At 37.7% G+C, this 26966-nt stretch overlaps 1 protein-coding gene across 1 annotated transcript; it reads right to left on the reverse strand.

The window, feature by feature from the left end:
* Nucleotides 1-18055: 18055 nt before the first annotated feature.
* LOC131050828 (extensin-2) lies at nt 18056-19695 on the reverse strand. The gene is made up of 2 exons (XM_057985118.2): nt 18518-19695; nt 18056-18331 (listed from the first exon to the last, which is right to left on the reverse strand). Exon 1 carries the CDS (start codon nt 19690-19692, stop codon nt 18538-18540), a length of 1155 nt encoding a protein of 384 aa, XP_057841101.2. The 5' UTR covers nt 19693-19695; the 3' UTR covers nt 18056-18331; nt 18518-18537.
* Nucleotides 19696-26966: the final 7271 nt, after the last annotated feature.

Consider the following 26966-nt stretch of genomic DNA (forward strand, 5'->3'; position numbering starts at 1 on the left):
ATGTATTATATAATATATTATTATATTATATAATACGTATTGTATTATATTATATATATTATAATATAATATAATATAATATTATATTATATTATATTATATATTAAATTATATTATATTATATATAACATAATATAATATTATATTATATATAATATAATACAATATTATATAATATATAATATAATATAATATTATGTTATATTATATTATAATATAATATAATATAATATAATATAATATTATGTTATATTATATTATAATATAATATAATATAATATAATATAATATTATGTTATATTATAATATAATATAATATAATATAATATAATATTATGTTATATTATATTATAATATAATATAATATAATATAATATTATATTATATTATAATATATAATATAATACAATATAATATAATATAATATTATATTATATTATAATATATAATATAATACAATATTAAATAATATATAATATAATATTATATATAATATAATATAATATAATACGTAACATATAATATATATTTTAAATTAAAATTACAAATAAAAATTGGATATCCGATTTTATCCGATATCCGATTTACATAGGTAATTACCAGGCCAAGGTGTACTGACACCCAAGCCAAGCAAAAAGTCAACACGGATTTTCGTGTTTTTAGGCGAGTGAGGAAGGCTATTTTTTCACATCGCCACTTTTTGGTCCCCCTTGATCCTGCACTAACCCACATGCGTGATTATAGAATAGGTCACAACCAGGACCTCAAATCTTAGAACCTATCTTCTACATTCTATCTCTTTTCTAAACTACATTATAATGCTCAATTACAATGATTTATATGATCCAAAGGGATCCGGTTGGACCAAAAAGGATGAAATGTCGAAGAACATGACCTAATGTGTAAAAATAACAAGGTCAGCCTCCTCCAAAGAAACTCCTCTAGAAAATCCAAAGTATGAAGTGTAGATCAAAGGGAAAGTTTGGCCACATGCCAAGGAACATCAGAATCAACACTCAGGGCTTTGCAAGCTACGGAAGGGATCCGGTAGATCCCGATAGATTAGAACCAGGCAACCGGTACCAAAAAATTGTCTCAGAAACCGGTAGCGATAACTTGCCAGAAAAAGATCCAAGTGGTCCACGGTTTGCGAATAAGGTAGATGATCAAGTCTTCAAGCAAAATCCAACTCCTTGAGATTGGGTGAGCCAAATCCAGGAAGTACAGAAAGAAATGTTGAAACTGCAAAACAGAAAGGAAATATTTTTGGTTGATGCAAGATTGCCATGAATTGGGGATGCTCCTGCATCACCATTCAAAAGGAGATTGAAGGAATAGTCTCATGATGTATTCCATGGAAGATTATTCAATTTTCCACATGTCTAGAACAAAATATGTCAAATCAACTAAAGCAAATCTAAACAACTATGAAGACACCTAATGAATAACCTCTAAAGGAATTGAAGATGAGATGATAGGAATGCTGAAGATGCCATCAATGAGGATGGAATATACTCAATAATGTCCCCAATGTTTGGAGTGTGTGATCATGTATCAAACAACCCTACAAAATATAACAAGTACTCATCCCACTCTATTGAGAAAAGAAGGGAACAATTAACCTGTTGAATTAAACTGACCATTGAAGAAGTAGGAGTTGGAGGAGGAGGCTTAACACAAGTCTCGGGAACCACAATGGATGATTGAAACACAAATAGGTTCAAGTGACTAAACCTCTCCTTAGATACCTGATCCACTATTGATGCATGAGAGGTAGGACCAATCACACAAAAGAGATCAAGGAAGAACAATATGCTCAACAACTTGAAAATTCTATATTAATTTCACACAAGAAAGTTATTCCAAGCCTAAGACAACCAATTTCTCACTTTTACTCCAAGAAAGTTAGCAAGATGGTGGCAAGTCTTTGAGATAATTTTAAACAAGGGAGGTAGAAACACCACCAAATGGCCTAACCTTAAAACTAACCATTAGGAGAGAGTTTACATTCTCAAATTAACCCTTGATATTGATAGACTTAGCTTGAAAATGCACTTAGGACTATTCTTTCCATTCAAACTCAAGCACATTGTCTCTTTGGTGGTGAATATTTTTCCTATATGGTTTTCTCCACATGCATTTGGCACTGTTATGATTTGTTGGTGTATGCATATTTATGTTAACTTGATGGTTAATTTCATTTCATCTTAATTAATTAATTTTATTTTTCACTATTTGCATATGTTCTCATTGTATTTGTTTATCCTATTTCTCAACACTCTAGTAAGTTGAGTGTATGAACTAATGCTAGATCTACACCCACAAAAATAACTTGCACTTAAAAAAATAATTTGTAGTCTACACAACTAAAATTGTAATTTCACTTAAGTTACATCTAATTTTTGAGCCATTTAAAACTATTAGAAGTTACAAATACTTTCAGAGGATTATCAATATGTAGCAAGGGGTCATCTAATCCTAGGCTACACCCTAAAAATATGTGCAAAAACTTTGTATATAATAGACAATACCTTAGAATGAAATCCAAGATGAATCTTCAACTAGTCTGTCCTTCCACTTCACAAGATATTACTTATATTGACTGTTCTGGGTACTACGCCCAATCCTACTGTCCAAAATGTATTTAATCTGATCCGGTTCCTTCCAAGGCAACTATTTCTTCAAGTCTACAATATTGTCCTCACTGAATTCTTGTTCATGATTCTAATGAAGATATGCAATGTTAAATATAAGTGAAATAATTTGACTATCTGGTAACTCCACTTCATATGCATTTCCAAAACTGAACTTTCTCAAAATTTTGCAGGGTCCAAACTTCCTCATTTGCAACTTGTTATAAGTTCCGACCGTGAATATTTCTTTTCTCATATACACCATCACTTCATCTCCAACTTCAAATTCCTTATGTCTCCTCTTCTCATCTTCTTTCTCCTTATACTTGTTGTTCATGTCCTCCAAATATTGCTTAACCTGAATATGTAAGTCCTTCATGTGATCTACAAATTCTTCTACTTCTGAACTTCTCTGGTCTTCACTGCTAATATCTCTTAATTTTGATATACCTCTAGGATGTGCTTTGGTAACAATCTCAAAAGGTGTCCTTCTGGTACTCCTATTTACTTATTTATTGTAGGCAAACTCTACTTGTGCAAGAATCAAATCCCAACTTCTGGTTTTGTCTCCAACTAAACATCTTAACAAATTTCCCAAGCTCTGGTTAACTACTTATGTCTGTCCATTAGTCTGTGGTTGAAAAGTAGAACTGAACTTCAAATTTGTCTTCATCTTCTTCCAAAGTATTCTCAAAAAATAACCAACAAACTTAGTGTCTCTATCTGAAACTATGCTCTTAGGTAATCCATGCAATCTCACTACTTCCCTAAAAAAGAGGTCTGCTATATGTACTGCATCTGATGTTTTCTTACAAGGTATGAAATGAGTCATCTTCAAGAATCTATCCACTACCAAAAATATAGAATCATCCCCTCTGTATGTTTTAGGCAATCCTAATATTAAATCCATGCTTATATCCTCCCAAGGTCTTTCCGGTACTATCAAAGGTTTATGCAATCCCATATTCTGACTACTACCCTTTGCAACTTGACAAACTCTACAACTTTGCACATATTTCCTAACATCCTTATGAATCTAGGGCCAAAAGTAATTCTCACTCATCACTGCTACTATTTTATCAACACCAAAGTGTCTGGCTAATCCTCCACTAAGTTTCTCCTTTATTAGATTCTCCCTCATAGAACGCTTAGGTATGCACAACTGAACTCCTCTTAATAGCATCCCATCCTGAATGAGGTAATACAACCACTTTCTTATGTCTACTGTAACCGGTTCTCTACATGCTCTCTAAGGTTCTACAAAATTCGGGTCATCATTATACAAGGTCTTAAACTCCTCAAATCCTCATACTACCACTCTCATCTCTGTCAGCAAATTTCTTCTCCTACTCAATGCATCAACAACTTTGTTAGATTTCCCACTTCTATGCTTCAACACAAAGGTATAATCTACCCATCTCATATATGTCTTTGATTCAACTTACTTTGATTGTTCAAATACTGCAAAGCTTGATGATCCGTAGATAACAAAAACTCCTTAGGCAACAGGTAATGTCTCCACTTCTTCAAGGCTTGAACAATGGCATAAAACTATTGATCATGCACTGAATATCTCCTTTGGGCATCATTCAATTTCTCACTTAAATAAGCTGCTTCTCTCCCTTCCTAACTCAAGACTATTCCTATTGTTGTTCCACTTCTATCGCAATCCACTTGAAATACTTTATTTAAATCCGGTAAAGCTAACACAGGCTGCTCAGTCACTTTTTGCTTCAACAATTCAAAACTTATTTTTTTTTAGGTGGTCCAACTTGAACTCCTTCCTATCTCCCCTCATTGTCTCAGTCATAGGGCTACAAACTGAACTAAAATTTCTGATGAACTTCCAATAGAAACTAGCCAATCAATGAAATGATCTTACCTCTCCAATGCTTTCCGGTGTAGGCCATTCAATAATTGCTTTTACTTTCTCAAGGTCCATCTTCAAACCATCCTCAGATATCACAAATCCCAAATAGACTAACTCATCCTTCATGAAAGTACACTTCTTAATATTTATCAACAACTTTTCTTCTCTCAACCTTGGCAAAACTTGTCTCAAATGCAACAAATGCTCCTCTTTTGTCTTACTAAAAATCAGAATGTCATCCAAATATAAAATAACAAACTTACCCAAGAATTTCTACAATACCTCATTCATCAGCCTCATGAAAGTACTCGGTGCATTAGTTAACCCAAAAGGCATCACCAACCATTCATACATTCCTTCATTTGTCTTGAATGTTGTCTTCCACTCATCTCCTCTGATTTTGATTTGATGATATCCACTCTTCAATTCTATCCTTGTAAATTATTTGGCTCCGCTGAAATAGTCCATTATGTCATCCATCCTAGGAAAAGGAAATCGATATTTCACTGTGATCTTGTTTATTGCTTTGGAATTGATACACATTCTCCATCCTCCATTCTTCTTAGGTGCTAATATTGTTTGTACTGCACAAGAACTCAAACTTTATATGATCAAACTTTCTTCAACAACTCCTGCACTTGTCTATTCAACTCTCCATTCTCTGTCAGTGTCATCCAGTGTGCACCTTTGTTAGGCAAACTAGCTCCGGGAACTAGCTCCATGCAATGACTGATACTTCTCACAAGTGGTAATCCATTAGGCACATTATCTGAAATGATGTCTTCATATTCTATCAGAAAATCTTTTATCTCTTTCGGTTGTTCTTTTTCATGCTCTGGATTCTCAAGCTTCTTAGGAACTAGGGAAAAACACACATTCTCATGTCTCTTTTGATCCAAGAATTTCCTACCATCCACCAAATAGATTCTAGCATTCGTACATACTTCACTCTTTAAAGGTTCCTCCAAGGGAAACAAGGTTTGCTTCATCCCATTGGCCACAATAGCATATGTATTCTTCCTCCCATCATGTATTTCCTGTCTATCAAACTGCCAAGGTCTACCCAACAAAAGGTAAAAAATATCCATAGGCATAATGTCACACAAGACTTCATCATAATAATTCCCAATTTTTAATTTTACCAAATATTGCTCACTTACTAACAACTTATGATCATCCTGAATCCATGATATCTGATAAGGCTTAGGGTGTTTCAATCTTTCCAAATTCAACTTATTCACAATCTCTTCTGAAACAATATTATCTAAACTCTCACTATCAATGACAACTTTACAGCACTTACTAGATACCTTATATTTGGTCTTGAACAAATTCTTCCTCTGCAAGGGCTCTTCATTTCTCCCGGTATGACACAAAGCTCTCCTCCTCATCAACAATTCTCCATCTTCTAGTTTAAAAGTCGATCCGATGGGGATTTATTCCACCACTGTTGTTCTTCTTTTATTCTTTGTCTTCGTACACTCGAAATCACGATGTCCTTCTCCTCCACACTTATAGAAAGTTCCTCTGAACACTCTCTTATCTTGTCTTCTATCATCTTTTCCAAAATTATCATTTTGATAGCCATCTGATTCACTCCTTCGGTGCAAATTTCTCATCTTTCTGGTATGAATTACCTTCTTTGCTCACTTCCTTGTCCTTATTCTGATCCATATAGGTTCCTCTACCTCCAATATATCCTCTTCCTCTTTAAAATCTTCGTTCGAAAAACCTTCCACCTCTACCTCTCTATCTTTGCTCATGTCTTTTGTTTAGCTTCTTTTCTACTTTCATGGCATACTGGTAAGCTTCTTCGACACTCTAAACTTTGATCAAATTGGGTTCATCTTGTATAGACTCCCGCAATCCATTCAAATTTCTTGCAACTTGTTCAACTTCATCATCGACATGTCCCGATTTGATATTCAACTTGTAAAATGCTTCGGTGTACTCCTTCACAATAGGTTCCTTCTGTCTCAAATTTTGTAACTTTCGAAACAGATTCACTAGATAATCAGTTGGCATAAATTTTGATTTCAACTTAGCAATCATCTGATCCCATGTTTTGATCTTCTCTTTACCTCTTCTTTGTCTATCAACTTGCAAATGCTCCCACCAAAGAGATGCATGACCTTTCAACTAGGTACAAGCATATTTCTCCTTCCTTTCTTCTACAGTGTTTTCAAAATCAATATATTTCTCCATCTCTGAGATCCAATCCATCAATTCATCTGAATCCAACTTTCCATCATATTTTGATGGGGTAAAATGAGGTTTAGTATTCGCCCTACTCAAAACCCTCAAAAACCTTTCTTCATCCAGATCAATCGCCGGTGGGTTTACTTGTTCTATCGAGGCTTCTTCTCCTTCATCTTCACTTACATCTTCAATATGTCAGCCTCTTCTCTAGGCTATCTCAATGGATTCCAATTACGCTGCTATTCCTCGCAACATTTCTATCACAACAGGGTTTGCATTCCCACGCATTCCACCATTCCTATTTCCTCTTCGCGCCATTTCCATGCTAGTCCTCTATAGCTGTAGGTCGGATCCACATTCTGCCACCCTACAACAAAAATTTCTCAGGACAACACAATCTCTAGAATAAAAGATCACTCTAATACCACTTGATGCAGTCACCAGTTATGAGGGACCTTGAAGAGATCAATCCAGGTCAGTCAGCAAGAGTAAACACAACGGAAAACAAAGATATGATGGAGGCAATGCAGAACTGAATGAATTATATCATGAAAATTGTTTACAATCAACCGGTAGCAACCATGTTATAGTAACTGGCTCACTGGCCTGCTAAAACCTGCTTGATTGTAGAACAAGTCACAACCAGGACCTCAAATCTTACGACCTATCTTCTATCTTCTCTCTTTTCTGAACGATATTCTAATGCTCAATAACAATGATTTATATGATCCAAAGGGATCTGGTCAGCCCAAAAAGGATCAAATACCAAAGAATAAGACCTAATGTGTAAAAACAACAAGGTCGGCCTTTGCCAAATAAATTCCTCTGAGAAATCCAAAGGATGAAGTGTAGATCAAAGAGAAAGGTCATCCACATGCTCAGGAACATCAAAATCAACACTCAGGGCTCTGCAAGCTACGGAAGGGATCTGGTAGATCCCGGTAGATTACAACTAGGCAAGCGGTACTAGAGAACTATCTCACAAACCGGTAGCAATAACTTCTTGTAAAATGATTCAATTGCTCCATGGTTTGGGAATAAGGTAGATGATCAAGTCCTCAAGCAAAATCCAACTCCTCGAGATTTGGTGAGCCAAATCTGGGAAGTATAGAAAGAAATGTTGAAACTGCAAAACATAAAGGAAATATTTTTGGTTGATGCAAGATTGCCATGAACTAGGTATTCTCCTGCATCACCATTCAAAAGGAGATGGAAGGAATAGTCTCATGATGTATGCCATGGAAGACTACTTAATTGTCCACATGTATAGAACAAATGAAGTCAAATCAACTGAAGTAAATCTAAATAACTATGAAGACACCTAATGAATAACCTCTCAAGGCATTGAAGATGAGATGATAGGAATGCTCAAGCTACCATCAATAAGGATGGAATATCCTCAATCATGTCCCCAATGTCTGGAGTGTGTGATCATGTATTAAACCACCTTGCAAATTATAACAAGTACTCATCCCACTCTATTAAAAACAAGAAGGAAAAAATTAACTTGCTAAACTGGACTGACCGTTGAAGAAGTAGGAGGTGGAGGAGGAGGCTTGGTGTAGGAGCACCCTTCTAAGGTCTTCCTCCATTTGGATTTTGTTGGGATTTTGCTTCTTTAAGAAGCCATGTAAATGTAATAAGAGCCAAGAGCTCATTGGTCTTGTTCAGGTCCTAGGTTCACAAGTCTAGGTTGAGTTTTCTCTTGGAGTAGAGGGTATGTGTGCCCATTGATGTGTTTGGGGTCCTTTTAGAATGGTTGTGTCCATAGGATAGCCCAATGTAGGCCTAAAAGTCAAGAAAAGCAACATTGCAAAAGTTGCTCAAAAGTTGCAAAAGGTTGCATGACAACTTTTCAAAGTTGTCATGCAACTTTTCCACCTAATAGGTCATAACCTTAGATTGGCATGGAGAACCCTAACCTTGGCACACAAATCAAGGAAAAGACATTATATATGGTTGCAAACCCTAAAATGATGGGTTGGATGTCATATTGTACGACCAAAGGAAAAAGACCTTGACTGTGACTGTGTTTTGGTTGCCAGTCGGCACAAATGGAGCAATGAAGGATTGTTAATGGATTGTTCTGGAACCTAAATTGTATTGGGAATATTTTATAGTGTTGACACATTCATTTTGAGCACTTATATTAAGTTTGTTTTCCAAGTTTTGGTGTGTTTGTAAATACTTTGCAAATTTCTTCTTTACTGTCCAGATTTGGACTGTTTTGTGTAAATGGGTTGACAACTCCTATCCCCATTGTGGAAACACCATGAAACCATGGGGAATAGGAGTGCAGAACCTGTATAGTATCTCAGAGGAAGAAGGGCCCTTGAAGATGTAGGAAATCCTTTCAAAGACCCACTCCTAGGCGAGACTAGATTGTGCCCGGCTAGGAAGGGTTAAGGTTGCAGAGGTTCGTGAGAGCAAGGAAGGACAAGGAAGGAGGCACCCTTTGGCGGAGTTTTAGAGGGGTGTGTGTACCATCATAGGTAAGAAGGAGGAGCTTCCACCAATCCTGACAAGGTGGTGAAGACAGCAAACCATCACTATGACCCTGGCAGGCCTAAAAACCCTCATAAAAACCCTAAAAAACCCCTAAATTCACCTAGGGCAGTGTACGAACACTTGGAGGCCCAAAAATAGGAAAATATTTGAGCCTTTGCCAAATGAATAGCAGTCCCTTTGGGAAGTCTCACAAGTTTGGGCATCGTTTGCAAGAGGGAGCCCTAAAAGTCCGGAATGGAGGCCTAATTGGGGCACATTCCTTGTAGCCCTATTTTGTAGGAAAGAAGCAAAATAGTGAGATCGGTAACAAGTAGGAAGGTCAAAAACTCTTGGGGGCACATGAATGGATGGAGAACTATGATAAAGACATGTCCTATCCTTGCTAGGACTTGAGAAGGTGTAGGAAGAGTTAAACCCTTATTAGCCTATGTGAGGGTTTTTGAAGCTTGTGAGTAGGTGAGACCTTAGGAGAAAAATCACATGTTGTTGGTGGGTGGATTGGGCAAGGTCAAGGGATTCCACAAGCAAGGGAAGTCCTAGAGACCCTAAGGTGTGGTCAAAACACCTGGTGATCCAAGGAGAGGATCAAAGAGCATAGACTAGGCTAGTCTATCCCATACCCATTCCCATCAGATTGGTATCAGAGCCAGGTTAAAGATTTGGTGGACCGTGCATGTCTCTATATTATGGTGAATCAATAGGGGAGAACATTATGGTTACTAATGCAGAGCTGGCTAGGGAGTTAGAAGAACAAAAGGATAAAAATAGACTCCTTGAAGATGTTATGAGTGAGATAAGGAACAAGCTACAAGAAGTGGTTGATCAAAGAGCACAAGAACTCTGGGGTGCGGACACTAGTGACAGAGGAAAGAACGCTATTGATCTAGATGACATCATACCTAAACTAGACCCCTTAATCAATGAAGAACCTTTTGTAAACGCCATCAAGGCTTTGAATACAAAAGCTTTTGAAGGATTGCCACATTTCAGTGGAAGGATGGATATTGACACCATCATGGAATGGATTGAGGGTATGGAGAACCACTTTGAGTGTGAAGGTGTGACAGAAGCTCAAAAGGTTAAGGTTGCCAAATCAGGACTAAGGGGAGCAACCTTCACATGGTGGAAGTACTTGCAAGAGGAGAGAATTAGCATGGGGAAGCTACCTATTGCAAACTGGAAGGCCATGGTGAGTAAGATCAAGGAGAACTACTTGCCAGAGGATTATGAAGTCCAACTTCATAAGAAGAGACAAGGATTGAAGCAGAAAGATCTTGATGTGGCCTCCTACACAGAGGAGTTTCAAAAGCTTTGTCTTATATCCAAAGTCCAAGAAGAGGAATCTATCAAGGTGGCTAGGTATCTAAGTGGCCTAAAGTGGAACATCCAAGAGGAGATAAGCCTATGGACTCCTACCACTATCCAAAAGTGTCATCGGCTTGCTGCTAAGGTGGAAGAGAGGAACAAAAGGAAGGGAGACTCCAACAACAGGGGTAGAGGCAGAGGTAGAGATCAAATGAATCACCGAGGTGGTTACCAAAGCAAGGCAAGTGAGCAAAGGAATCAAGGAGAGTCCAAGTTGACTGAGCATAACAGTGAAACCACTCTTAGAGGAGGCCATTCTCAAGGAAGAGGTGCACAAGGGGGCCCAAATAGGAGAAGAGGTATCGACAGGGGTAATTCCTACTTTGCAACCATGAGATGCTACAATTGTTGTCAATTGGGACACCCGGCCTATAGATGCCCTGACAAGCCTACCTCGTCAAACAATGGAAAGAGGGTTGCTTATGCCCATGAAGACACATCAAGTAGAAAAGAACCTGAGGTGGACCATATTGAATCAGAGATTGGAGAAAATCTGATGTTCAATAGAGTCTTGATAAGATAGCCGGTTAAGGATGAACCTAAGCATAGGAGAGCATTGTTTAGGGTGAGATGCAAAATCCTTGGTAAGGTTTGCAAGGTGATAGTTGATTCAGGGTCAACTGATAACATCATATCAGATGAGGCAGCCAAGAAGTTGAAACTCACAAAGATACCCCACACTAGCCCTTACAAGGTGACATGGTTGAATCAAGGACAAAGTGTACTTTTCAATGAACAGACTTGGGTAGAGTTTTCTATTGGAGGATACAAGGATAAGATACTTTGTGGTGTGTTACCCATGGATGCTTGTCATCTGCTACTAGGTAGACCTTGGCAATTTGATAGGAAGATGATCTATGCTGGAGAGGAGAAATCCATTTCCTTCAAGAAGGACAGCAGAACCTATAAGAGTCAGTCTCTAACAGAGAATGATGAGGGAACCTCAAGAACACCTAGTGTCTTACTTAATACTGGTAAAGAGTTCTTACACCTACTGCATGAAGAGGAGATAGTGGGATGTGCCATCTTTGTGAAGCCAAAGGAGGAGGAAGATAAGTTGCAGGCAGAGGTACCTAAGGAGGTAAAGCAAATGTTGCAAGAATATAAAGACATAGTGAGTGATGGAGCACCTGCAACACTTCCACCAAGAAGGTCTATAAGCCATCAAATAGACTTTGTCCCCGGTGCATCCCTACCTAATAAAGTAGCATATAAGCTCACACCTGATCAAAACAAGGAGGTGGCAAGGCAAGTGCAGGATTTGTTGGATCAAGGACTGATCAAGAAGAGCATCAGCCCATGTGCAGTCCTGGTAATACTAGCAACAAAGAAGGGAGGCAAGTGGAGACTTTGTACTGATTCAAGGGAAATCAATAGGATCACCATAAGGTACAGATTTCCTATTCCTAGAATAGAGGATTTGATGGACTGATTAGGAGGTGCCATGTATTTTACTAAGTTGGACCTTAAAAGTGGTTATCATCAGATTAGGATTAAGGAGGGTGATGAGTGGAAGACCGCTTTTAAGACCACAGAAGGGTTGTATGAATGGCTTGTGATGCCATTTGGACTTACCAATGCCCCAAGCACCTTCATGAGGTTCATGAATGAGGTGTTGAAGGACTTCACAGGGAGATTTGTGGTGGTGTACTTAGATGACATACTCATCTATAGCAGAACCAAAGAGGAGCACCTAGAACATTTGAGGCTAGTCCTAGAGAGGTTGCATGAAGAGAAGTTGGCAGTCAACTTAGAGAAGTGTGACTTTTTGAAGAAAGAGTTAGTCTACTTGGGGTTTGTGGTGTCTAAGGGAACCTTGAAGATGGATCCAAGCAAAGTGGAGGCAATCTTGAATTGGCCTACCCCTAAAACAGGGACTGAAGTTAGGAGTTTCCATGGTTTAGCCCAATTCTATAGAAAGTTTGTGAGGAAATTCAGTGGCATATGTGCACCAGTACTTGACACCATAAAAGGAGGCCTTAAAAATAAGTTCAAATGGACTGAACAAGCTGATGAAGCATTCCAATTATTGAAGCAAGAAGTAGCCACAAAACCCATCCTACTCTTACCTACTTTTGGCAAGCTATTCACATTGGAATGTGGTGCAAGTGGAATTGCAGTAGGGGGTGTATTGAGTCAAGAGGGAAGGCCTGTGGCATTTTTCAGTGAGAAGCTTAATGAGGCAAAGAAGAGGTATTCAACATATGATGTAGAGTTGTATGCCCTAGTTCAGTCTCTCAAGATGTGGAGGCATTACCTACTCCCAAAAGAATTTGTGGTGTTCACAGATAACCAGGCTTTGAGTTACATTAACACTCAAGAGAAGCTTAGAAATAGACATTTGAAGTGGATGGAGTACCTCCAATCCTTTACCTTTACCATCAAGCATAAAAAGGGGCAACTCAACAAGGTGGCAGATGCTTTAAGCCAGAATTTATTGACTGTCCAAGAATTACAATTGCAGAGCATAGGGATAGAAGGTTTCAAGGATCTTTATGAAGAAGATGAGGACTTCTCATCAACCTACAAGGTCTGCAAGGAGTTTGAGAATCATTTTCATGGTGAGTATGTAGATTACACCCTTCAAAATGGTCTCTTGTTCAAAGGCAATCAATTATGTGTGCCTAGAGGATCCATGAGAGAAAATCTCATACAAGAGAAACACAATGGAAGTCTAAGTGGACACTTTGGAATCAATAAAACTTTGGATCTAGTACAAAGGTACTACTATTGGCCTAGGTTGCCAAGGGATGTGAGAAGGTATGTGGACCAATGTGGTGTGTGTCAAAGGGTAAAAGGAGGATCAAGAAATGCAGGCCTGTATCAGCCATTACCGGTCCCAAATAGGCCTTGGGAGTATGTGAGCATGCACTTTGTGGTAGGACTTACCAAGACAAAGATAGGTATGGATAGCATCTATGTGGTGGTAGACAGATTTTCTAAGATGAGCCATTTTATTCCATGTAGAACTACTCATGATTCTAGTTATATTGCACATCTCTTCTTTAAGGAGATTGTAAGGATTCATGGACTCCCATTAAGTATTGTTTCAGATAGGGATAGCAAGTTCATGGGCCATTTTTGGCAAACCTTATGGAGAAGACTAGGGACTAATTTATCATTCAACTCAGCTTACCTTCCACAAACTAATGGTCAAATTGAAGTCATTAACAAGGTGTTAGGCAACTTGTTGAGGTGTCTAAGCAAGGAGTATGGGCAGACTTGGGATCTAGTTATTCCACAAGCTAAGTATGCCTACAATGACAGTGTAAATAGGACCACTAGAAGGAGTCCTTTTGAGGTTGTCTATGGCAGACATCCAAGAGGGGTGTGTGAACTAAGAGAACTTGGTTCCATGGAGATGAAGAGTGGGAAAGCAGAGGAATTCACTCAAACCATCAAGGAAGTCCAAGAACAGGTCAAGAGAGCCATCCTAGAGTCTACTCAAAAACTGAAAGCTAAAGTGGATGAAAAAAGGAGAGAGGTTCAGTTCAAAGGGGGTGACTATGTGATGGTCCATTTAAGTAAAGCTAGAATGCAAAGCGGCAAGCCTACTAAAATACAAATGAAGAGGGTTGGACCTTGTAGAATTCTATCCAAATATGGTGAGAACGCCTACAAGGTGGATCTTCCTTCAGATTTGGCTATATCACCAGTCTTCAATGTTGTTGATCTGATATTATATAAAGGTGAAATAGCAGGGCAAACTGAGAATCAAGCCAAGGTGTTGTAGGACTTGGATGTCAATGCCTTGCCTCAAGTGAAGTAGCCCATAGCAGAGGATATCTTGGAGTCAAGGGTGAAGAAGTCTACTAGACACTAGGTCCACATGGAACACTTGGTGAAGTGGGCAGGTCAACCTGAGTCTGAAGCCACTTGGGTTGAAGAGGGCAGGTTCAAGAAACTTGGTATTGACCCAGCTCTCATCTCTCCCCTAGTTCCTTAATTTTGTGTAGAGGGGGAGTATGGTGTAGGAACACCATTCTAAGGTCTTCCTTCATTTGGGTTTTGTTGGGATTTTGCTTCTTTAAGAAGCGATGTAAATGTAATAAGAGCCGTCTTGTTTAGGTCCTAGGTTCACAAGTCTAGGTTGATTTTTCTCTTGGAGTAGAGGGTATGTGTTCCCATTGATGAGTTTGGGGTCTTTTTAGCATGGTTGTGTCCATAGGATAGCCCAATGTAGGCCTAAAAGTCAAGAAAAGCAACATTGCAAAAGTTGCAAAAAGTTGCATGACAACTTTTCAAAGTTGTCATGCAACTTTTTCACCTAATAGGTCATAACCTTAGCTTGGCGTGGAGAACCCTAACCTTGGCACACAAACCAAGGAAAAGACATTATATATGGTTGCAAACCCTAAAATGATGGGTTGGATGTCAGATTGTACGGCCAAAGGAAAAAGACCTTGACTGTGACTGTGTTTTGGTTGCCAGTCTGCACAAATGGAGCAATGAAGGATTGTTAATGGATTGTTCTGGAACCTAAATTGTATTGGGAGTCTTGTGTAGTGTTGACACATTCATTTTGAGTACTTATATTAAGTTTTTTTTCCAATTTTTGGTGTGTTTGTATATACTTTGCAAATTTCTTCTTTACTGTCCAGTTTTGGACTGTTTTGTGTAAATGGGTTGACAACTCCTATCCCCATTGTGGAAACACCATGAAACCATTGGGAATAGGAGTGCAGACCCTATACAATATCTTAGAGGAAGCAGGGCCCTTGAAGATGCAGGAAAGCCTTTCAAAGACCCACTCCTAGGCGAGACTAGACTATGCCCAGCTAGGAAGGGTTAAGGTTGCAGAGGTCCGTGAGAGCAAGGAAGGACAAGGAAGGAGGCGCCCTTTGGAGGAGTTGTAGAGGGGTGTGTGGAGAATCATAGGTAAGAAGGAGGATATTCCACCAATCCAGACAAGGTGGTGAAGATAGAAAACCATCACTGTGACCCTGGTAGGCCTAAAAACCCTCATAAAAACCCTCAAAAACCCCTAAATTCACCTAGGCTAGTGTACAGACACTTGGAGGCCCAAAACTAGGAAAATATTTGAGCCTTTGCCAAATGAATAGCAGTCCCTTTGGGAAGTCTCACAAGTTTGGGCATCGTTTGCAAGAGGGAGCCCTCAAAGTCCGGAATGGAGGCCTAATTGGGGCACATTCCTTGTAGCCCTATTTTGTAGGAAAGAAGCAAAATAGTGAGATCGATAACAAGTAGGAAGGTCAAAACCTCTTGGGGGGGGCACATGAATGGATGGAGAACTATGACAAAGACCTATCCTATCCTTGCTAGGACTTGAGAAGGTGTAGGAAGAGTTAAACCCTTATTAGCCTATGTGAGGGTTTTTGAAGCTTGTAAGTAGGTGAGACCTTAGGAGAAAAATCACATGTTGTTGGTGGCTGGATTGGGCAAGGTCAAGGGATTACACAAGAAAGGGAAGTCCTAGAGACCCTAGGGTGTGGTTGGAACACCTGGTGATCCAAGGAGAGGATCAAAGAGCATAGACTAGACTAGTCTATCCCATACCCATTCCCATCAAGGCTTAACACAAGTCTCAGGAACCATAGTTGATGATTGAAACACAAATAGGTTCAAGTGACTAACCCTCTCCTTAGATAACCGATCCACTTACGATTCATGAGAGGTAGGACCAATCACACAAAAGAGATCAAGGAAGAACAATGTTCTCAACAACTTGAAAATTCTATATTGATTTCACAAAAGAAAGTTAGCCCAAGCCTAAGACAACAAGTTTCTCACTTATACTCCAAGAAAGTTAGCAAGATGGTGGCAAGTCTTTGAGAGAATTTTAACCAAGGGAGGTAGGAACACCACCAAATGGCCTAACCTTAAAACTAACCATTAGGAGAGAGTTTACATTCTCCAATTAATCCTTGAGAATGATAGACTTAGCATGAAAATGCACTTAGGACTATTCTTTCCATTCAAAATCAAGCACATTGTCTCTTTGGTGGTGAATATTTTTCCTAAATGGTTTTCTCCACACACATTTGGCACTATTATGATTTGTTGGTGTATGCATCTTTATGTTAACTTGATGGTTAGTTTCATTTCATCTTAATTAATTTATTTTATTTTTCACTATTTGCATATGTTCTCATTTTATTTGTTTATCCTGTTTCTCAACACTCTAGTAAGTTGAGTGTATTAACTAGGGATAGATCTACACCCACAAAAATAACTTGCACTTAAAAAAAATATTTTGTAGTCTACACAATTAAAATTGAAATTTCACTTAAGTTACATCTACTTTTTGAGCCATTTAAAACTACTAGAAGTTACAAATACTTTCGGAGGATTATCAATATGTAGCAAGGGGTCATCTAATCCTAGGTTAAACCCTAAAAATATGTGCAAAAACTTAGCATATAATAGAAAATACCTTATAATGAAATTGGAAAGTTGTTTTAGTGTGCATCAAACTTTAGTGTTATGATATTGATTACTCCTTAAATGCATCACAATGAGAGACGATGATTGAATGCATTAAGGTATGAAATGAATCCAAACAGATATTTGTAAATGCAAGCACATTGCATCAAATTATGCGAACATGTTTTTAGTTGGCTCACAACATGGCTAGAAGAGTGGACACAAGGTATCTAGAAATGAATTTGAGTTTAAAATTTTGAAGGGTCAAATCCATGACTATAGGGACTACCTTGCATCCATAAACATTACTTGGGAAATGGAAATGGTCAAATCAAAACAAGTGAGAGATGCATAGAGGTAGGTTTATGAATGAGAACATTTAGTGCATGGTTAAGGTAAATGTGCAGAAATGTGTACATGTGTGGATAAGACACAAATACATGTATGAGGATGTGTGTTAGAAAGAATCTAACTTTAACAAGAGTGTGTTATTTATTAGTATGTGAATATTAAAACATTCATCCAAAACAAACACCAAACTAAATGAAAATGACATAAATCTACAAATTACAAAATTACAATAACAAATTATAATTTTTAAATTATATAAAAATAATGAAATTGACACATTTTGAAACAAATTAAATTTTAAAAAATAACAAGGTAAACTTATTGTGTGCTTCCATTCTTTTAAATCTAATTACCTCTTGCCACCAGTGTGCATTATGTTTTTATTTAGACTCGTTTGTGGAGTTACGTAAGAGAGATGATCACAATTTTTTTTTTTAAATTGTGAAATTACAACTCTATCTGATATCAATGTTATCAGATTTTTCACAATCTATACAATTATCATTTATTGTTTTTAGATTTGATTGCGTATAAATTTTTAACAAAGTAAGTTGATAATTGATTGTAGATCTAAGTCACAACCTTAAAAAATATGGATTCAACAAAAGACGCCACTAAATGTTACTTATATTTAGATGACTGCATTCACCATTAACAATTGTTAGTTAAACTCCAATGGCTTTCAAGGTAATGTAATGTAATGCATTTTTTTTAATTTTCTGAAAATGTCACGCACAACAGAGCCTTATTAAACAGATAACCATAGCATTACTGAGAAATCCAATGAATTGAGGCGGATTTATTGTTCCGCTGGCTCTGATAGAATCTTTCATGTTGAATTTAATCTTTCAGATAGTCCAATTTGGAAACAGCATAGAAATTGAAGAAGCTCTCATACAACATTTTGAACTTTTGATTGTTGAATTCAACAACTATCAGAAGCTCACTGAAATATAGAAATAAATAAGTAGGTATAGCATCTGCCCACATTGTTTTGAAGCAAGCAAACGTCATTTTATACCTGCAATTGTGCCACAAACCCAATTCAAAAAACACATTAGTTAATAAATGGCATTGGTAGCTGATTCGTTGAAAAGCCTTTCAGTCTAAAATGCGTAAACTATGAACTGCAATGGTCAGTGTTTACAAGCGATTCTTAGAACCAGAATATAAACAATTTCCAAAGAAAATAGGAAATGTTTGTCACCTTATTGATGCCTCAGCTCCTTAATAATGAGGTGGAGGAGGAGAAGTGTGCTTGTACACTGGCGGAGGAGGTGATTTATATTTGTAGACCGGGGGAGGAGTAGGGGGGTATTTGTACTTGTAAACGGGAGGAGGTGGAGATTTGTACTTGTAGACTGGAGGGGGAGGCGGTGGAGATTTTGCAGGGGGTGGAGGAGATTTGTACCTATAGAGAGGAGGGGGTGGAGATTTGTACTTGTAGACCGGAGGGGGAGGCAGTGGAGATTTTGCTGGGGGTGGAGGAGATTTGTACCTATAGAGAGGAGGGGGTGGAGATTTGTACTTGTAGACTAGAGGGGGAGGCGGTGGAGATTTTGCTGGGGGTGGAGGAGATTTGTACCTATAGAGAGGAGGGGGTGGAGATTTGTATTTGTAGACTGGAGGGGGAGGTGGTGGTGATTTTACAGGGGGTGGAGGAGATTTGTACTTATAAACAGGAGGAGGTGGAGATTTTGTAGGGGGTGGAGGAGACTTGTACTTGTAAACAGGAGGTGGTGGAGATTTGTAATGATATGGTGATGGAGATGGATAATGATATGGTGGAGGAGGTGATGAAGATGGTGGTGGGGGAGACTTGTAGTGATATGGAGGTGGGGGAGATTGCGAGGGTGGAGGGGGAGATTTATAGATGTAGGGAGGTGGGGGAGAAGGAGATGGCGGTGGAGGAGATTTGTAGTGATAAGGGGGTGGGGGAGATGGAGAGGGGGGAGGAGGAGATTTATAATGGTAAAGAGGTGGTGGAGAAGGAGATGGCGGTGGGGGAGACTTGTAGTGGTATGGAGGTGGAGGGGATGGAGAAGGTGGTGGTGGAGAAGAATAGTGATATGGTGGAGGGGGAGATGGAGAGGGAGGAGGAGGAGATTTATAATGATACGGAGGTGGTGGAGAACGAGATGGTGGTGGAGGGGACTTATAATGATACGGAGGTGGAGGAGATGAAAAAGGTGGTGGTGGAGAAAGAGAGGGAGGTGGGGGAGATTTGTAGCGGTAGGGAGGTGGTGGAGAAGGAGATGGGGGAGGAGGAGACTTATATAAATATGGAGGAGGGGATTTGTAATAATAATTTGCTTGAGCTACAGAGGCAAACAGACAAAACAATGAGAAAATGAGGAATGCCATTGGGGAATTCTGCTCCATTGTTTGGCTGGAAGCCATGATGAATGGAACGTCAGCTTCCTCTTTATATAGTGCAAGATGAGGGCCTATCTCGTTCAAGTGGGCCTCATTTTGGCAATGACATGAATCAAGCCTCTTAGCTGGATTCCTTTACCATGAAAATCAACTTTATCTAATAGCCGCCGGCTTTGTCAAATATATTTTATGTAATAAAGTGCATGACTGGTTTCAGGACATGTTGTTCCATGAGAGTTATCGGCTTTGATTTTTTTTCACTTAAAACCAGTCGTGCTAGCTATGCATTTATTACATCTCACTCGTACTGCCTTGACTATCATATGATCAATGTGCAATTTGGAAGTGAATTATATAATTTAAGAAGATTGTAAATAAGTGTGTCTTGATGCATTCATAGTTGTTGAGTTGGATTTCTCAACTGTGTTTTAGTTATCATATTTGAAAGCCTTTTTTTAAAGGTAGTTAAAGTTGTATCCCTTGCAGAAGACAGCTTATAATGAAAGCGTGGTGGGTGAATGGAAGCTTGCATTGACTTGCATTGATAATGGAGAATACACGTTAATTATTTTGTTTTCTAATATTTGGTCCAGCAGCTCCAACTGGACTTATACTATTTCCTCAAAAGGCGACAACAATATATTGTTTTTGGGCTTTCGTTGTTTTCTAGACTCCATAGACAGAAACCAGCAAATATATTCAAAGCGAGATCTTTTGGCACGTTCGGGGAAATGACTATTTACTATAGTCCAAGTCAATTTTGTGATAAATAAACACCACACTTCACAAATTTTTTGATAAGCATTTCAGCATGCACAGTCCACTCACTTAAACATAAGAAAATATTAGAAAAATGTGATTGCAATAAGCTATGCACAGGTATTATCTTTGTAATTATTGTTGCTTTTTAAATTGTATTTATCTTCCTTTTTCTTATCTTTGTAATTATTTGTTGTTGTTTTTTAATTGTATTTTTCTTCCTTTTTCTTACTTTCTCTTATTTATGAAGTTTTAAGTCTATAATGCTCTTAAATTATATGATCTTAATATTTACTCAAAGAATATTAAAATATGATTATAATAATAATATTATTATAATATATAATAGTATCATGATATGTTAATATAGATTTATATATAGATGAAAAAATGTGAATTTAATATTTCTATCAATTTCTTAATAATTCAAAATAATTAAGTTTATAAACAATAACTAGATTTGATCAAAAGAACAATTAAATATTCAAAGTTATACTCGTCCAATGAATCTTTAGATATCTGCTAACAAAATAATATATTAATAATGAACTATATTCACGAGGCTCGCAAAGCTTACCTTTTAAGAAATTTGTGCCCAAGGATAAAGTGAAAACAACTTGCCTCCCACACCTCTCATTAGTTGGATAAAAATGAACTTAGATGGTGCAGTTAAGAGAATCCTAGTTCTATTAGATGCAAGATGTATCAATTAGAATGAGAAGAGAAACTTAGTCATAGTAGCCTCAAAGAAGTTTAAAAATGACACTATTAATAAAGTTGAGATAAGCTCTTCTTCTTGGTTTTCAATTTTTCAAGCTATATGGAATCAATATGGTTTGAATTGAAGGAGATTCAATAGTGTTGGTTGTTGTAATAAGAAGAAAAAACTTTTGAAACTAGAAAATTGAGAACATATTACAAGAGTTATGGACATTATTAGATTCTTGAGCATATTATTCAACCCAGCATATCCAAAAGAAGTAAACAATGAGGTAGACTATATAATAAACTATGGATTAGATAATGAAGTACATCATACACAACAAAGTAAGTAAATGAAATTATTTTGATACATTATTCAATCTTTAAATCTAATGAATTGCAATCATAATTATCATTTAGAAGCATCGTTCACTTCACTAATCATCCCTAAAGCAAGGGTTAACCTACATCATTTTAATAATATTATTATTGAGCCATAATGGACATATGATAATAGTGAATGCATTGGGGATAGTCGCAAGGAGACACATCTCTAACACCATGAGATGCATTTCGGGACTAGGGTGTGTCTCTAGCAGAAAAGATGTTACAAAAGTCAAGAAAATTTTAACTAAAACCAAGAAAAAAGGAAAACAAAACTTAAATTGGGGCACATGATATCTTTGCATTTTGTTAGTTTATCACATGAGTCTATTTCCCACCATTTCAATCCTATGATGTTATTTTCACCTATCAACTGTATTCTTTCGTGCAGCTAGGGGATATTTGATAGCTTATTAAATTATATCAATCTCCCTACAATTATGTAAATGAATAAATTATGAAATATAATTTAAAGTTTTCAAAAATAGATATACTAGTAATAGTACCAGTATCGATCTCTTGACAACCTTGGTTGACAGAAATGTCACATATCAAACAAAAGTAAATATAACAACATCATAATGTCTATCCAAACATCAAATTTCACCTTTGACCATATTTATTAATCAATTAAAACTTAAAATATAACATATTTTATTATATTTAATTATTAATAAATACGATCAAACAACATTACAGTAGATAGTCTTTAAACTTGGGGTAGACCATTCCACTTCTATTCAATTATAGAAGAAATAATGAATCTCAGTTTTGGACTTGTTTTTGTGATCATTCTCCTTAATTGTCTTTGTGCACCTTACAGCCTAACAATTTTTTTGTTAACCTCCCAATGATTGAAATCGTTAATTGATGTGCATTCTTAGAATTATGAAAACGTCTTTCGAAAGCAGAATCCCCACTTTTTGGTAGTCTGTATGAATGTAGATCAAATCCAACGACCTTCTAGAAAGACTAATACATTTCTCTCCTCCGTGATCTACGTGATCGCTTTGACCTTTTCAATGCTATCTATATAAACAATATCCACTCTGGCTGCTCGTCGTCCATACAAAACTATAAAAATGTATTCAGACGTGAGGTACAAGTTGAACTGTTTTATCTTTTTGTGCCTCAATTCCTCCAAATCTAGATTGTTTGGGCCATCTTTAGCAGACAAAATAAACCCAAATGGAAGAGCTGTCATTTATTCGATCCATTCAACACGCGCAAAAGCGGTATTTGAGGTTTGAGATGAGTGAGAATAACATGCACATGGTTTTCTGCAACACTATTTTATTCCTCATCCTCTGCCCTAAACGGAAATAAACGAAGAAACATTTCATCAAAGATTAGATTAGGTTTCCATTTGACTAATAAACGAAGAAACATTTCATCAAAGATTAGATTAGGTTTCCATTTGACTTTTGCGTTTGTTTTGCTCGTAAAGTCTGACTTAGGTGCATCATTGTGCACGTGGGAAGTTTTCGAAGAAAAAAAGAAAAGAAAAGATGGGAAGCCCAGACTTTGTCCAACAACTCTGTCTTTATACCTAATCACATGGACTCACAGTCTGTGCAGCTGTACGATATGGGCCCTCTTTCCTTCAAACTTGTGTTTATCTCATTAAGAAAAACTCTAGGCATAGAATTCAAAACACGTTTTTACTTCTTTAGACTCGATTCAATCAGTCGTAGTTTCTATAAATGGTAATTGTAAGAGCAAAATAATCTATAAAGAATTAAATATTGATCCTTTCAAAGTCTATATGATTGACAAAGCAGTTTTATACTGAATAGATGTCATTAATAGGTAGTAGAAAAAGGAAGAGATCAGCCTAATCAAAACTTCAAGAAGGCTAAAAGAAACAACCATTTCATCCATTGTAACACTCTTTGATTTAGACCAAATTTATATTTGTGGAATTGTATAACTTGCTTTTTGGTATGCTCGAGCTGATTCATGACATTGGCATTCATTTTTGATAAGACCTATAGCTGCAAGAAAAGTAAGAAAACATGAGAAAAAGATGTTAAAGTAAAGCCTGAGAATTACAGTTGCATGATAATAATTGTTAAAGAACACAACAGAGCATCTAGTGGTTATCCAAATATGCCTTAAAATGACTTGTCTAGCTGAATCAACAATCACATTACTTTGCAAATCAAGGCCCAAAACAACTTGTTTCCAATTCAACTCATGACAATAAATAGCAAGAAAGTTTTTGAAGACAACAACCCGTTTTTCTTTAAAAAAGGGCAATCCCAAAAGATATGTTTTCTCTTTTCTACACTTGCACAAAAAGGACATCTTGTAACATTGTAACTAATTCATAAAGAAAACATGAGGAAAATACTTTTTATTTTCATAAAAAGAAAATACCAACTTTACATAAATCAAAATTTTTGAAACTTTTATATTTATCTTGAATCAAGAGATGAAATGTAATCAAAGCATCATTCGAATGAAATTAAATAAGAAAAAAGGTAACTTGTACTTCTCTTCTAACCTAAATTAATATGCAATAAGTAAATGAGAAGGATTAGAGTTTACTGATGTTTGCCTTCCAATTTGGAATCTCATAAAAGTCTCATCTTATACTACAGGAGTGTGAGCATCATCAAGGTGGTTGACCTCTAACCGTAGACCTAGCAGTCCCCTACACACCCTCCTAATGGAAGTGGCCCTACACTTCACAAGGGTGCAGACACAGGACTAGGTCTCATTCCCATCCAACCTAGTGTTTAGAACCTACATGACTCTAGTGAATCAAGTTGGCAAGAGACACTATACCGGAAGAGATAAGTGCTTGACGATTGTTTTGGGGTTGTCATTGATGGCAACTCAAATCAAAATCATCATCCTGAATATACAGATTCATTCTATCGGAAGTTTTGGTTAAGTCTGGAAGGTGGAACACAGTGTTCATCGGACTATGGATACATTGAGTAGAACTCAATTTTGGGTACACATTTTTCTTTGTGGTGGAAGTGGTAGTGATGCAGGAGCACCGAAGTAGTTCAAAACAACATTTGTATTCGATCCCGGTGAGACATTCATCTTGGTATTGGTATGTTCTTACCTATTGGTCTTGTAGTGTGTGGTGAAGATGAATTGGGTTGTGGGTGGTTTCTGTAACTTGCGGATCATTGAGTGGTGTTGTTTTGGGCCTTGTCCGATGTTTCCGGAGGACCGCATGAAGTTTAATGCATTTGAAGATGTTCTTGTTGATTTGGGCCGACATGTTATCATTTACACATTTCACCATGGACCGGTCAGTCTTTGGCCGATTTGATCGAGTTGTTATTGCTTGTAGATGGTATAAAGGGAAAGTTTAGAGATTCATTTTGCTAGACAGAGGTACGAGGAAGAAGAGATCAAGCGAAGATGTAGTTTCCGGAGATATTCTAGTCCGAGGGGACTGAAGTCCATATGGACTAAGGTCCGAATCAGTGCAGACAATTACCAGACGCCTATTTGTCGAGTAGAAGATCTGTAGATCTTAGACTTGTGTTGTATGGATTGTTTGGTAATCTTGGGCTACGATCCAGCATGTGTAGCCACTAAAGGTATATGTAATTCAGTAAATGGTTATATTGATTGATTTATCTGCTTACCAATTATATCATGTGTTACTTCTATTGGTTCGGTTGCTCTTTATCTATTTACCAGTTAGATCTTGTGTTGTGTTACTAGTTGTTGGTATCTTGCATGGTGTTTTGTGTTATAGGCTGCAAGGCGGGGATGTCCTTCATTGGATCTCCCGACCTTGACTGCGTCAAGTGGTATCAAAGCTGGTTTGTGAACCTGTTGATCGAAGAAGACCGAGTTATGTACCAGGTGGTTGGAAAGGAATTTGAGGCAGGTTGTAGACTTGTTCAGATCGCAGAACGTGAGCAGTGCAAGGCTTGCAAGAAGACCACCGAACCTAGAGCTTGAGATTGAGGCAATTAGTAGTTGGAGACTTGAACAGATCATCAATCTGATGCAGGTTGCAGATTGGACTGGTAGATCGCCAAAGAGAGACAACTGGAACCTGTAATCAAACTGCCGAACCCAAAGGCAGTTGCAAGTGCCTACTGACAGATCATCGAACCAGATCAAGTGGTGGGACTCACTTTTCAATTAAACCCGAGAGTCAGATGCAGGATCACCGGAGTAGTTCAAGCCGACATTTGGATTTGATCTCGGTGAGACATTGATCCCGATATTGGCTCGGTATTGGTATGTTCTTACCAATTGGTCTTGCAGTGTGTGGCAAAGATGAATCGGGTTGCGTGTGGTTTCCGTAACTTGTGGATCATGGAGTGATGTTGTTTTGGGCCTTGTCTGATGTTTCTGTAGGACCGCATGAAGTTTTATGCATTTGAAGATGTTCTTGGTGATTTGGGCCGACATGTTATCATTTACATATTTCACCATGAATAGGTTGGTCTTTGGCCAACTTAATCAAGTTGTTATCGCTTGCAGATGGTATAAAGGGAAAGTAGAGAGATTCATTTTGCAGGACAGAGGTCCGAGGAAGAAGAGACAGAGTGAATGTAGTTTTTGTAAGGAAAGCACAGTGCATAAACGCCTTCCTAATGTCAGTAAACAAGGGAAATCATACAAGAATGCAGTTTAAATTTTTTATAGAATGTTAAGAATTAAGAATAGCATAGACATAACATATAGAATCAACACAGAGATAGAACACCAAGAATTACATGGGAAAACCCTTTCGGGAAAAAATCCACCACTAACAGTTGAAACACTTTATTCCAGTAAATGATTTTACAATAAAGTTTCAGTCTGCAACTACAGGAATTTGTTCTCAGATTCTCATAGACTGGACACTACAATCGGCTCTTGGATATCAGTCACACACCATCCCACCATAATTATCCAATGGCTTCATATACCAGATTGTCGATAGTTCATCTGAGCAACTGCACCAATTGTTTGAAGTCTAATCGTCTACCTGCATTGATCTACATTCATGGGAAACATAATAACCCACATGCTCATCTTTTGGACTTCGGTTCGAAGCGAGCATCTGCGCTCGATCTCTATGCCATCGACCACCGGACAGACCACAAATACGTTGCTCTGATCTCCCGATGAACCAGTAGACGACTCCACTAATGTGGCTCCAAAATAGGTTGGCTCCATCGGCTCATCAGAATAACACTCCAACAGATAGACTCGAGCTCCCAATGATACCCGATCACCGAAGGCAACTCCATCGGGTCATCAGCAAGACAACCAAACTAGCTAACCTAATCCCCGATACCAACAAAGGCGGACTCATCAAGTATCTGTGTAGCAACCAATAGTGTCACCCCGATCACTGATAGCACTTAGTCAGCTTCATCTGGTCATCAAAAACACACCCAGACTGGTTACCCTGATACCCGATAACATCGAAGTTGACCAAAGCAGATCCGTCGGATATCGAC

This window comes from Cryptomeria japonica, chromosome 11, assembly GCF_030272615.1.
Source record: "Cryptomeria japonica chromosome 11, Sugi_1.0, whole genome shotgun sequence".
NCBI lineage: Eukaryota > Viridiplantae > Streptophyta > Pinopsida > Cupressales > Cupressaceae > Cryptomeria > Cryptomeria japonica.